General features: G+C 40.0%; 1 protein-coding gene across 1 annotated transcript in view; it reads left to right on the top strand.

Annotated features, from left to right (window-relative positions):
• LOC101166699 (A disintegrin and metalloproteinase with thrombospondin motifs 7) overlaps positions 1-14,427 on the top strand; it is a 202,016-nt gene extending 187,589 nt beyond the window's left edge. The window contains exon 24 of the mRNA XM_023952917.1: positions 11,242-14,427. Within this exon, the coding sequence (XP_023808685.1) occupies positions 11,242-11,384 (143 nt within the window). The 3' untranslated portion in view covers positions 11,385-14,427. The remainder of the gene's footprint in view (positions 1-11,241) is intronic.
• Positions 14,428-14,944: the final 517 nt, after the last annotated feature.

The following is a 14,944-nucleotide window of genomic DNA, read 5'->3' as shown; positions in this document are numbered from 1 at the left end:
TGCTAGGACGTATGGGTGCTCCAATTGGAGCAGTGGATTGGAGCAATGGAGTGGAGCAGCACTCCAAGGTTCCACTCCATTCCGATGCATCAACTTGTAGACTACTAGATCCATGAACATCTTTGTACGACTAGATAGCTTGAATATTGCCCGCCATTTTTGATGCACCAATAATGTTAGGTAAGAGTTGTGAGGGGCTGTAAGCTAGCAGAAAAGCGTGTAAATAAATGGGATGGTGGGAAGTGGGGGCAGGCTTACTCCACATCAGCAGTCCCACCAACAACTTAGTGGGAGATTTCTGATGAACTACATTATTCCACCCGTATCCGCGGGGGTTAAGGACCAGAGACACCCGCAAATAGGGAGAATCCGTGAATACGGAGAACCACCCCCCACCCCCTGGCTGATCCTTACTCATCAAAAACTCCTCTGAAATATTTCTGATGCTTTGTGAAACACTTATTAAAGAACATTGTAAAATTTCTCATTGGAACCTTTTTTTTTATTCAGAGTAATTGACTGTACCCTAGCGTACGTACATAAGAAGTGTCACTCTTGCCTTCAAACCAAGAGTCCGTGCTTCCTCCTTCATCCGAGAAGTACTAGAAGTCATCTTCTTCCAGAAGAGGCCTGTACTGGCGCTCTGCAGAAACTATGTCCTAGAAAACGCCACAGGTTTTTTATTTTGCCTATAAATAGCATGATCATATCTAAAAGACCACTGGGACCACTTTAAACATATATCAAAAGATGATAGGAGTCGAACTTTAGTGGCTAATTTTGTCATTCGAACAAATCAATGACATTGTGAGAAAAACAAGGACTTTAAAAAAATGTAACAGCACGGAGTCACGGAAAAACTTTTTACAAGTTTTTATCATTTTCCATTACCTTCTTACAAACACCATCTAAGCACCAGAAGTCACGTTAGTGTTATTCATTCAGCACACTCCCTCTTAGTCGAGTGACAGACACTGATTCACACTAAGCTTACTCACAAGCTACATGGAGGCAATTAAGATTTTATGTAACCAATAAATATTTATGAGTGCAGAGCTGTTGTTTGCAACTCAACAGACAGCAAGAAGAGTGAGAAATAAGTCACACACCTCTGACAGTAGCTGTACTGTTTCCACAAGAAAAAGACAAATTCATTTTTGCAGTGATCTCAAGTCTTACTTGGCTGGAGACTCACTGAGATGTTATATTTACCTGTAGACTGAAAAGGGAAATTAGAGCAATCAGAAAAAACATAATTGACCTCTGAATAAAGTAATTTGAATATAAAATGAACTGAAACCAAGTGCAGATCATTTAGGAACACTTGGCAGTCCTGAACTTCCATTAATTCAACAGCAGTCTGAAATCCTAAAACATTATTCAATTTGGCTCTCTAAAACCTCTAAATCACATGACCGCAGCCTTCATCCAACTACTTTCATTTGAGAAAAAACAGTGGATACAGGTGGAAGATGAAATATCAGATTTCATAGAACAGTGTTGCCCACATACATTTAAAACCTTGTTTCTGGAAGTACAATGTTGACCTCTGTTCTGTCCTTTTACATGTCAAATATTTTTAGGAGCTTGCTGATGGTTTCGAGATGTAGGCTGTTCCAGAGAGCTTGGGGATTCAGTTTGTTTGTGGAAATAGATTTTTTTAGGACTAAGAACTAAACTGTGGAAGAAAGGTTGGCTGTGATTGCTTTGGTTGTGAGGACAAAGCTGGATAAGGACCATAAAACCTAACAATGATGATTGTAATGAGGGCTGAATCACATTGGGCTGAATTATATAACAGATATATGTCCTGTCGTGCGTTGTTTTTAGTATTACTGCTCTCATTCCAGTATTTAACAAGCACCTGTCTGTTGATTTTGTGTCAACAGGTGTCCAGAGGACAAATCTTCAGGAATTAAATGTGTCAAACTACTTGTCTTTGACTGACAAAGAGCACTTTTCTTTCCTTAAAAGAAGAGTGCTCTTTGTTTTAGAATTTGTGAAGCTACAATCAAATAAAAGCTACTTGTAATTGATCAAAAAAAGACCCCTCCTAAGTGGCTCTCTGGCTGAAGAAATATAAAATTTTAGCAATTTTCAAAAATAAGAGTTACTAAATTAAAGATTAATTTTAAATTGGTTAAATTGATACATTTATGGCTGAGGCGCACCGAAAAATTTTGATGAACTTAGTAACGTTTTTTTTACTTCCTTTCTGACACGAGGTCTCGTTCTCTCTACGCTTCCTCCAGATTGCACAAATTTTAAATACTCAGCAAAAGTCTAATCTTTCATGAGTTTAAAGCAGATATTGTCTATGCTGCACATTAGCTGTCCAAAGGGGAGTTGCTAAAACATATTTGTAAATTTCTTCATATACTTTTCCCACTGGATCATAAACCAATGAATTCATATATGATGTTCAAGTTAACAGCAGTATAAGTAGAAAAAAGGATAACGGCTCACCAAAGTAGACCTAAGACATAACTAGAAAAAATGACATTAAAGTCTTGTGTTGTTTAAAACCTTTCATAGGAGCACATTAGCTGCACTGATGATCCTGTCTTGCATGGTAATTATTTTATTTTGAAAAGAAGGCAAACAACCTTTTCAAAATTAAAAAAGAATTTCACATTCTGAGATAATGCCTGCTTTCTTAATATTACTGATTTTAAGCATGGCAAAAAAAAAATTAGAATTTATGTTTATTATAAAAGTAACAACATAATGAATGCAAAGTGATATCTAATATTCCTAAAGGATAAAAGAAGAGTCTGAGGCTCCTACTAGGTTTTCATCAGAAAAAACAGGCCCAAATGTCTCTTTTACTGTTAAAGGTTGGAAACCCCTGCTATAAAATATGTCATAATGACATCAAATTTGAGAAGTTTTGGTAAAAAAAAGAAAACAAAGTTCTTTGTTTTTATTGCACTGAAAGAGGTTGTGAGGCTATACGATGGCTGCATAGTTGTGTGTTGGCTGTGTGTGTAGATCCTTCACCTTCATTAACTTCAGACAGATCCAAAGCTTGGCCCAAATGCTTTAATATAGCCTTATAATCACTATGGATTTTCAAAATACACCCAGTCTGTTCGGCCCTATTTAAATGACGTAGGTGTTCAAATATGTATTCGGTACATTATCCATATATCAAAGATGATCCTTTTGATCAAAGTTTGTGCTCCTAAATCACTAAATCTTGCAGATTTTGTCCCATGTGAGCCAGTATGAAATAACCAAGAAAATCTAGATAGAAATGTTGTATCATTTTGGTGTCTTGTTAGGCATATCTCTTGAACAAAAGCGTTCCAAAAGTGAGATAGTAACAATAATGGGGTATTAAGAAGTCAGAAAAGTGAGCTCATCTGAGGATAATCATCCTGCGTGCTCCTTTCGAAGGTTGGCATATTTTACTGTAAGTGTGTATTATTCAGCAGCAGCAGCAGAAGGCTGAGCTGTTCAGCAGCAGCTGTCGAGTGAACTCAGCTAAATATTACTTTCACAGACGGCAGAAGCATCCTCCTCCCCAAACCACAGAAGAGATCCAAGTTGCATGTTTGAAAGATCACTGTTTAAGCTGCTGTAATTTAGCAGATGACATTAATAAATGAGTCCCTCATTGTCGTTCAGGTTTGTTGTCATTGAGAAGGGAAGGTTGCAGCTTCAGAGACCGACACGCATCTTTTTTTGTTTTTTTTGTTTTTTTTTGTTTTTGTTTTTTTGTTTTTTTTAACTTGTCCTGTCCAACAGCTGGGCAGTCAGATGAGAGCTGAGGGCCTCTTGGGTTGGACATATTTTACTTTAACAAGAGGGGTTATTAATCTTCAGACAAACCAAAGGTATGTCTGAATAAACCCCTTTTGTAATTGAGGCCAAACTTTATTAATTTCAAACATGTCTGAAAATCTTTGGTGTTGGACCGGACAGAAAAGGAAAGAGGGGAAGAAGAGAGAGGGACGTTAGAGAGAGGGGGGGTAGGGGGTGATAATAGGAGGGGAAGGGGGATAAGACCATGAAGCAGCATAAAGCAACAAGTTTACTGGTTGTTAATCATTATGGTAAGGTTTAAATGTAAAAATAAAAAAAATAAAAAAAAGGGCGGAGCCTGTCCACACACACACTCAAATGTTATAAACACACACACTCAAATGTTATAAACACACCTGTTAGTTGCAAAAATGTCCACCTGTCGACATGTACACAAAACAGATAGTGTTCACACGCATACTTATGCCTTAAAACCAACTAGTGTGAAATATTTCAGTCATTCAGTCTGTTGAGCTAACACCTGTGCTCAGGTGAGTGTTTATGTTCTTCTAAAATGGATGGTGGAACGTGAAAAGAAGGAGGGAGAGTGCCCAGCCATCCCCACCCCAAAACCCCCACCGCACCAGCAGCGGCAGCCGGAATCCCCCCAACGCCACACGGGAACCGGCAGGGAACAACCGCCGCCCGGGCGACCAAGCCCGCCACCCAGGCCAGGGCCAGCAGGGCCGCCGCAAGGCCCCCAGAGCCAGAGAGCAGGGAGGCACGGAGGGAAAGAGAGCGCCGCCCCAGCCCAACCAGGAGAGCAGCCCCCCACCGCGCCGGGAGAACCCAACGCAGGGCCCCACCGGAGAATGACGCCCACAGCCCCAGACGAGCACCCCACCACCACCCAGGAGTTCCGGGCATCCCCCCGCCCCAACCCCAGGTACGAGCCAGGACCCCCCCAAGGGAGACCCGCTCCGCACTCCAGGCAGCCATCCGCCCGGCCCACGGTTGGTCCAGGGAGGAGCGAGGCAGGGGCCCGCCGCCCCCGCCCAGGAGGGGGGAACCCCGGGGAAAAAAGAGGGCCCACAAGGGGTGTTGTAAATATGGCCCGACCAGGCTCGGCCACAGTTGGAAATTTGGCGGGGCCCAGCACTCAGGAGCAAGGACCAGAACCAACCCCCCAGGGACACGAACACCCCCGGCTCAGATGTAATGTGAACACCCCACCGTGCGGAGAGAGCACCGCCGGGCCCAGGAAGCCGGCACCCCGGGGACACGGCCGCCGTTGCAAAGGGGCCCGTACCCCCCACCAGGGAAGAGGCAGGGGACAGATGGTCCTAGGTCCCACCTTCCTTGCAAAATGTGTGTGCGTGTATGTGTGTTTGAGAGAGTGTGTGTGTGCATGTGTGTGTGTTTATGTTGGGATGTATATATTGAGGGGGGGAGGGGTGTATGTACTAAGGGGGGTGCAGTTAAAATTGGCGGGTAGGCACTAAGGGGACATCTCCTGATTACTCACAGTGACACGCCATCTTTTTTTGAAGGATTTTCTTTTGATCCAAAAAGCTGCTCCAAAGCTGTGTTCAGAAGAGAACAAGCTGGGGGTCTTGGACAGAGTGAGAGGTTCCCATTTCAATCTACTTGCTCTCTTGCTGCCATGTAAATAAATATATTACCTTTTTCTGTATTGTCAGTCGAGATTTCTTACTGGCATAGAGTTGGATCAGCCTGAATGATTCTTCAGCAGACAAAAATGTAAATATGTGACCTTAAATGCACACTTTGCATAAGTAGCAATTGTGATTTAAATGACCAAAGAACCCATTTGAGAACAGCCACTCTTGTGCACATTATGATATAATAGCCGTCTGCTAAAAGCTTTAGCCTCTTTGGAAAAATCAGTACATTTTTTTACCTGTGCAGAGATTCCCACAGGAAGGTGTGGGTGTTTTGTTCAGCTTTTTCTATCCTCGGATGACCCTGAACTTTACAGTAGTCCAGCCAGAAGTGACACGCAGGGAGAAAGAACAGGAAATAGGAATTAAATTTATTCAGTATGTTCCTTGCTACAAATGTTTGATTAGGTGTGGTATATTTTGAAATGGAACAAGGACACAAAACAGAGGGTTTTGTCAACGTTTGAACTCAAAATTAGTGTATTTTGTATGATTAACAGCAAGCGATGGGGCCAGATGGACACAAAGTAGAATGTTCCTTAATATTGCTGCCACAATTGCAATTTTATCATCTGTACTATTGCTTCAATTTAAGTACAGCAGGAAGAAAATGATTCGCAGACCTGAATATTTTTGAAATAACAGGTGGCTTAAAAAAATCAAACATCTATGACAGTGCTTGACTGTTCAAAGATGTGGAAAAAAAATTGTCTAAAAAGTTTATTTGATGTTTTCACAATTTCAAAACATAAGCAACTAATAGCTTTAGTAACTTACACCTATATGGAGGGGTTGACTTGAGGGCCGTAGAAAGGAATGGCTGCATCTTAAAGGGAACTCAGGTATGTCTTGCGGTTCCCTTGTGGCTTAAGTGGTCACCTTAAGGTTCTTTCTCTGTCGGCTTTTCCCATCAGGGGTCGCCACAGCGAAACAACCTCTCTTTTGAGGATGAGTCACATGGTTAACTTGGCAATGTTTTACGCCGGATGCCCTTCCTGACGCAACCCTCTCAATTTATCCGGGCTTGGGACCGGCACAGAAGCAGAGAAGGGAACAGGGAGCAGCCCGGATTCGAACCCTGGTTTCACGGATGGAAGGTGCCGCAAACCAGCCCAAGCTAAACTAGCTCCCTATGTGGTCACCTTAAGGGACGTCATAAAAATGGACCAAATCAATGTTGTGCGTGTATTAAGTGTATCGTGAAGTATTTGTTAAAATTATGTAAGTTATCTCTCTTTGACATAAGCTCCTTACTGACCGTGCACAAATGCTGCATGAACAGGGTGTGCATGGGATCCACAGGTGCCCGTATTACATCCGATGCCGACACAAACTAGGCCCGATTGTCTTATTTCCTAATTTCTAAAGGTCAGGGTGCATCCAGGAGTGAGCGCTTATCACTTGAACAGCACTAACGGAACCCTTGCACAGTGTGCTGGCTGAGGGAGGGGTTGAAAAAAATAAGAAATTTGTACAACAATCCTGTCTTTCACTTATTTCACCCTTTCTTTACCCTTGCATGTTGTAGACGACTTCCAGATTGAAGCACATTTTAAACAAAAACTTGAAGTAAAGGTAGGGACAGACGTTAGGCCCTATTTACCCTTGTGTAGAATTACCCAACCTTTCTGCTTCCTTATGCTACATTTACATCCCCTTGGCAACGTGCATTCAAGTGACCACTTCCAAAGAAAAGTCTATGTAAACGTGCGCAAAAACATGTTTCAGGTTTGCGAACTCTTGCGTTTACGCGCAGCTACCCAATACCCAAGTCTCCTTTTGGGCTCTACGTAAAAAAAGGGCCAGCCATTATATGCGCGTTAACAGTTAAATCAGTTAAATTTTGACCATTCAGGGACTTGGATCTGGTAATGACTTATGGGTAGCGTCCTCTCTAACTGTTTGAGAATTGATCATGGAGGAGAAATTAATAATTGTGGTTTGTGCACCGCCGAAATTCTCCGATAAAGGTCTTGCATTTATCGGAATAGAGCTGTGAACGAAAAACTTGGAGCAAGATTGACAAAATTTTCAGACCAGTGTGAACACCATGCTAAAAGCACATTCAAGAACCTGGGAACAAACCGCTCTTGCCTGGTATGAACATAGATTTAGAGTTTGGTTTTTATTTTATAAACCCCTATTTAATATTGACAACTTTGCCCATGAATAGTTGTTTTACTGTTCCAGATTTGACCATGTTTAAAAAGCCTAATGTTTATTAAGGTAATTTTACCAACATGGCAGCAACCTGGTAGCAAAATAATGTTTTTTAAATCCATCTTAAACTATGTGGCAACATCTGACATCAACTCTTTCACTGTCATTGACTAAAGCTCAAAGCTTTTATTGCCCTGCACAGTTGAAGGATGTAAAGGCATTTCAGTATTTGCTTGGGCTCAAGTAGACCTTCAAACCTTCTCTGCAATTCCCACCAAGGTCCCTCCTCCTTCAGTCTCTGTAATGAGAATGTAATTTAAATGAGATCCTCCATGCACTGATTCTGCCACTCAGCTCCGCTCACACAAAGCCAATGCAAAGCTTTGTGAACCCACAGGGTGGAGCAGTGATTATAGGGGCTCAGATGTTTACTGTGCCGAGAGCGCTGAAGTGTATTTTTCTGTTTGTGGATCCCAGAAGTCATCCTCTCTCTCCTCTCACTGCCTGGAAATTGAGGCAAAGGGAAATTTGATTGACAGTCAAGCCGCTATGTAGTGTAGTTCCCGATAGAAAATGATATCAGGGTCCTTATGCCGGGGAAAGGAAGCTTGAATGTTTCAGTTGGATGAATATTACTTGGTGTATCATAATTCAGCAGGCTTTGGTTATGGGCACGTAAACAATCTGTGAAGTGAGGGGAATAACAAACATCCGCTGTAATAAATTTGAGTCCAGCGACTCTTATCAGATGATGTTTAATTTATGCTTATGTCCATCCGAGTTGTGCAAACTATCAGATCCCCTGCACATGCTTGAAGCTGGTAAATACTTTCCCTTGTTGTCCTTAAAGCATCATTAATACCATGTTCAAGAATGTGCTAAATGTTCTTCAGCACGGTTTAGCATTACAAGAACTTCTGAAATGACGCGGGACTTGCACCTTTCTGCACCGTTTCAGCCACTAGGTGGCAGCACACAGAGAGTTTTGGACTATAATTTCAGGAATTAAACAAGTTTATTTTAAGTTGTCGAAGATTTGGGGAGGGCCAGCAGTCAGCACCTTTAATGCCCCATTTGTTCAGGTAAACAGCTACAAAAAATTGATTTACCGTTTTGTTACCCTTGGAGAAAAAGTTCACCTCTTCCTGCATATTTTTGTCCAGAAGATGATGAAGCAAAAGTTTGTTTTAAAGAAACTAAGACCAAAGTTTAAATAGTTAAATTTCTCTGGTGTTACCTTTTCGTGTCTTAGCTCCTTCTAATCTCTTCTTTATTTCTCTTCTGCTTCATCACATTCTTAAAAATGATCAAATTCACCAAACAGATCAAAGGAAACTATACTTTTGTTGCTGTCCTAAACGGTGGAATAAGATATATAAAGATATGAATTATGGTATTTATAAGATGTCCACGTTGAATATTTTTTGGATTGCTCAGAAAAGGGTTCCTACTGTTTTTGGATGTTTTATATCTGAGGACTCTGGACCCGATATTTTTATTTTTACTTTATTTTATTTTTCCTAATTGTTCAAGATTGATAAAACGAAACAAAAAACCTTGGTGGTGTAAAACTGAAGGTTGGAAGTCTGTAATAATAAAAAAAACTTAATACAGCCTCTTTTTTAGTTGTATTTCAATCTTTTACTGTGCCGCAATATCACAAATTCTATTGAAGATACCTCAAAATGAGGCTTTGCACAGACATTATTAGGTGAAAAGTACTTGCAATTAAACATGTATTAATTAATTAAAGATCACAATTAATTAATCATACAAAAAAGGAATCCCATGACAGCACAAGCAAATATTTGCATAAAACTTTCAGGTTTGGAGTCATGTATCTTTGAGCATAAAGTGTATTCAAAAATGTCTTTTTATTTTTTTTAAAAGCCATTTGAGTGTTTGATGTGAAATATACAAACAAAAATAGAAAAAAATGTTTTCAACTGTCGCTTTACTGTTATTTAGCATTTCATAAAGATTAAGTGCTGCAAATATTTTAGCATTCATTGATGTTTATTTCTCTGCATTTATTGATAACTTTAAATGCAAACAATATAGTCTGAAAACATCTTTGGACTATCTAAATGAATTTGCATAAATGGGCTTTTTCTCAGAAATATCTGTATTTTGGGAAATAATTGAACCTTCAGGCTTCACAGTCTGCTCTCTTCTAAAGTGCAGCATTAGCGCTGAAAGTCTTTTTGTATTTTGTATTCTGCCGGCTATATTTAGCAGTCTAATGCTGTCTTGGTGCAAATTTATGCCAATTTACTTCATCTATCTTTTCAATGAAGTTTTACACTGCTATTTGTTTAGATTTATTATATTATCATATAATTGATCTACAAAACAGTGGAATGCTTTATGTTACACAACCTACACATTCTTACGGAGCCCCTAAAGGGCCATTGATGAAAAGAAATGGAGGAAAAAAAATTGTATTTAAGTAAAAAAAAAAAAAAAACTTTTTTTTTAAAACTGAAACTAACTGGTGGGAACCCGACACTAACTTGTGCGCACCAGTTAGTTTCAATTTATTTTTTTTTACTTCAAAACATGTTTTTTTACTTCAATTCTTTTTTTCATCAATGGCCCTTTAGGGGCTCCGTACTTTCTTAAAAGATTGTGAGCATTCATTTAAACCTGCTGTTTCCTGAAAGTGCACTCTTCCACCTTTTCTTTTTTTTTCTTTTTTTTTTTTTACCAATAAAACAAATTGCATTCATTGCCATTAAAGCTGGGGTTTAATAATCTGATCAAGTCAATGTGAAAAATTGATATCTGATGACAGAATGATTCCATTTTCTTTGATGGGAAGAGCAGTTTATGATGCTAATAGCTAAACTCTGAAACATCTCTGTTGTTGCAGCAGCTGCTCTGGAAGTGGGAGCTGCAAATTACCTTGAAATGCCTTTTGTACGACAGAGAACACAGTCGGTCACTGTTAGTACCCCTTAAAATGCTTTCATTTGAGTATTTAGTGCATACTGCTAAATTGCATAAAAACTATATTGGCATAGCCCTGGCTGTACCATCTGCCCTCTTTTACTGTGTACAGATCCACTTCTGAAGCTACATTCACATCGCCCTCGGTAACGCCATTGAAGCAGCCACTTTCAATGAAAAGTCTGTGTAGGCATGCGTAAAAGCAAAACTTCAGGCTTCCGTGTTAAAATTTCTCTCGCAAGACTGATTTAAGACTGATTTCAGGCTCCACAAGTAAAACGTGTGGCTATTGAACATGAGCTGCAGGTTAAAGCAGGTTAAACTTTGACCAATCAGGGACATGGATTTGGAAGTGACACGTAGATTTATCTGGTGAGGACGGAGATGCAATTTTGTTTGTGGTTGTTTTTAAAATACAGATTAACCGACTCTCCTGACATGATGGGAATCCATATGCGCCATTGCAAGGACGCAAATAACCAAACTGTTTCCGTTTTGTGGCCAAATTGCGAGATTTGCACCGCTCTTAAATTCAGCAGCGAGCCTCTTTTTAGTAAAAAGTAGATAAAGAAAAATAAGCCCCTGTTTGTCCAGTGTAAACACTGTGGGCTAAACGTATATTCAAGAACGCGCCACATGCTCGTTGTGTACATAGTTTAATGCTCGCTAAAATGGAACTTTTGTCTGTCTGTTGTCTGTACAGAAGCAGTTTGTCTTCGTGATCGCCTGACTGCTCGCTTCTGTCACACTCTCCACCTGCTCCGCCGCTGTCACCTCTCCAACGTCCAGTCCCAGTGCTGCAAGACCTGCAGCCAGCAGCAGCAGCACAGCTCGCCACTGAGGTGAAGAGGAGCTCATCCTATCCTTCATCCACAGAGTTTGCACCACAGGATAAGAATGAAAGAACAATCTGTTACCCTGAGCCCTCTCCTGAACCGGACTGCCCCAGATTTTCTGAGGTTTATTATCCATCAATATGCAAAAACCAGAATGTAAGTATTTGTACCTTGTTACGTGATTTACGAGCTCACACTGCACGAACATAGCTGTACAAGCACCACCTGCTAACCTTTCAGCAATGACAGCAGCAGCAGCTGAACAGTAATTTAGACAAGATGTGGTACAAGTGTTATGAGGATCAAAAAGGAAGTAGTGCAGAGATGCTTTGTCTGACAGAAAACAACTGTCCATTTGCTACAAGCCCCTTTCCTATTCAATAATTTTATTCTTTTTTGGTAAAAACATTCGTACTGCTTCCTCAAAGGTCTCCCTGCATCGATGGTCAGATGCCTAGACCTCCACCCTATGGTTAAAAAAAAATACCCTTTAAAGATCACAACATCTTTAAGTAACCAGCAGATTTTTGCAGGTAAAGAATTCCTTAATGATTTCAGTAAAATCTTTTAGTTTGCTTCTGGGAAGAAAGAAACATTTTTTTTCTAATGAAGCTGCAGAGAAGTTCTACTTTTTTGCACTTAAATCTTTTATTGCTAATGGGTAGAAAGAGCCCATTAATAGATGTGATCCACAGAGTCAGCCATTACAGGAAAATACACCAGACAGATATGTGCTTCTCAGAGCAAATTTACCATAAGGCAGTCTACAGATGCTTTCCACTACCTCCAGCAAAACAGACAGCCGTGCATTGCACTCAGGAATGGGGACCGATGACACCTTTCTGCAGTCTGTTTTTATTCTTCTGAGTTTGGGAGATTTTGTGAGCAGAGTACCTCGTGTCTTTACCAGTATGTGGCTTTTCTTCTTTGTCTGAGCTGCCAGATTAAAGACTCACTGTTTACCAGAACTACATCTAAATCATCAGCAGTCAAGTCTGAAAGACAAATTGTGGTGTTTTCTGTTGTTTTAAGCCGCTTTTGTTGAAAAGGATTCCTTTCTACCATCTCCAGAGCTTCTATAGCACTTTACAACACAGAGGCAGCCATCTTTTTGCATTTGTTCAGTGTGTTAGGAGGTAAAAGGCTATGATGCTGCTCCAACACAATCCTGCAAAGAGAACTGCACTCGCCACCATAGCTTCTGTCTTTCACAAAGTCTACAGTTTCCTTCTATGTACGTCTAATGGACTTTTCATGCATGTACCACAGATGTATAACATATATATCACCCATCCGGTGCACAAATTACATTAAAATTACGTAATTGATGCACAAATCACTAATGTATTGCATATAAACAGTGCAATAATCTTGCATGTTCTATGTTGATTTACTTGTTCTTTTCGTGGTTTATTTGTACTTATTCCATGGTTTTAACAGGGTTTATTCGTTATACATTTGAAGAAAATTTTACATAAAGACCACAACTTTTCTCACTTTTTTCAAGTATATTCATATATGACCAATTTTCATCCGTGGAAAATGCACAACATGTACTTAGTGGCTGTGTGACACAGCCTTTTAGACTTAGCATGTGCAATTTGTTTGGGATTTCTTAAGTGATAAACTAAATCGTTAGCACAAACAATAATAGGAGCAAACAGCAGTTTGCAAATGACAATGTCAGGCTGATCTCCACTGGTCTGTCTACGGTGCGTCTCCATTGCTTTGACACTAAAAATTAGAGCGTTCATTAATCAATCAACATGTTTACATTGCCCCCCTCAGGTCTTCGTCTCACATCTGTCCCTCCACAATGCAATGCAAGCTTTACGCTGTTTGTAGTTCAGTGACGTGTTGATTTGACTGCAAAAGGCCAGAGAAATTGGAAATAGGTCCGGGTTTCAAAACAAAACTTCCTTTGTACTTTCAAAATAAGAGTGTATAGTTTTTTATTTTCATATTTAAGGTGACGTGCCCATGTCATAACGCACGTAAACATCACGGATAACACCATCATCTATTTTCTCCATGGATGACGAAAAGTTAAATTTTGAAGGTACAAAAACAGAATTTATGATGCAAAACATGCATTGTACAAGACTCAGAGAGGACGTAGAGGGCATGGACCCCGATTGCCAAAGCTTTGAATGAACGACTCGACACGAGGGTGGCAGGACAAACCACTCCCCCGGAAGCCAGGGGGGAGTGGGAGCAGGCCAGAGACAGAACAGAGCCACATTTCAGATTTAGTTACTATGACCACCATCATGGTAATTAGGCCCTAAATTATCCAAAAGCTTTTATACCGTTGAATTAGATAGGCGATGTCTAACAAACAAAAATGGGCCTGCAGTCTTTTTTCACCTCTAATAATTAATTCCCAATAAATCTTATAACCTCCTTTCAATGTGCATCTATCCTTCCCGTTTCCTGCCACAAACACTTATCTTTCATCTTAATCAGTGAAAAATTGTTAAATGGACTGAAAGTGTTATTTTGCCTTTTTTTTACTGAAGCGCCACTTAGTGCATGCAGTTAATTAATCAAGTGCAAGTTTGCTCTGGTTTTTACACACAGACCTCAGACTTTATGTGTGTTTCTATTATTCAGCTTGTGATGCATTTTTGTTTTTTTGCTTAGTTTAGATAGGAAAAAAATTTAAACAAAGATTCCTAATTTTTTCACATTTGTAGTCTCACTATTTTGGGAAGAGCTTTAGCAAATAGACAAGCTGTGCAACTTTTACTGCAGCGAGAAAAGACCATCATAACATTATTATATTAGTCACACTTTGGTTTTACTTGTGCATGTAAAAACTGTATTGACATAAGTAAATGTGAAAAATAAACTGCAGGAACTCCTTGGTGCTACAAGCCGCACAGGCTACACACTTTTTAAATATCAGGTGTTGGCAGGCCCAGTGCCGTATGTGCTCAAGTATGGCACCATTTCATTTAATTAAATGATTAAACACATCATTAAAGGATGCATCAATGTGAGTGTGTTTTCTGACTGTGTCAAACAAAGGAAAATAAAGTATCACACTGAGATCTTTTTGGAGTTTGTGGTCATTTTTTGTTGATTTTTTTTTAATTATGAATAGAGTGAGAAAAAATCTTTAGTGACAAACTTCTGAGTGGTGTTTATACATTTCGAACCCGGTGAAGGGATTCGCTTTGGCGTTTCAGTAGTTTGCTGTTTTATTCGTAGTGAAACATAGGGATCTTTGAGATTCTTTCAGCCAGAGAAGACTGGCTGAAAGAATTCAGCTGGCAGAGGTATTATAAGCAGTCGAACTATATGAATTGCGAATACTGAAGCAGCTACCCCAGAACGGCGGGGGACACAAAGTTTGCCGATAGTACAGGCACTTGGCAGTTTAAACACAATCTCAGCCTGAAACATCGAGTATGTCGTGACATGTATATAAATCAGAAAACAACGCCACTGTCGGTTGCTTTTAAAAGACAAATGACTGTAAATCAGAGCGCAGATGAGGCAGAGGTGTAATTTAACACGGCTTACTTGGTTGCTGAAGAGGAACTACCCTTTACCAAACACAAAAGC

Source organism: Oryzias latipes, chromosome 3, assembly GCF_002234675.1.
Source record: "Oryzias latipes chromosome 3, ASM223467v1".
In the NCBI taxonomy this organism is placed as follows: domain Eukaryota; kingdom Metazoa; phylum Chordata; class Actinopteri; order Beloniformes; family Adrianichthyidae; genus Oryzias; species Oryzias latipes.
The sequence above is the reverse complement of the archived record's forward strand: the minus strand, read 5'-3'. Positions and strand labels throughout refer to the sequence as shown.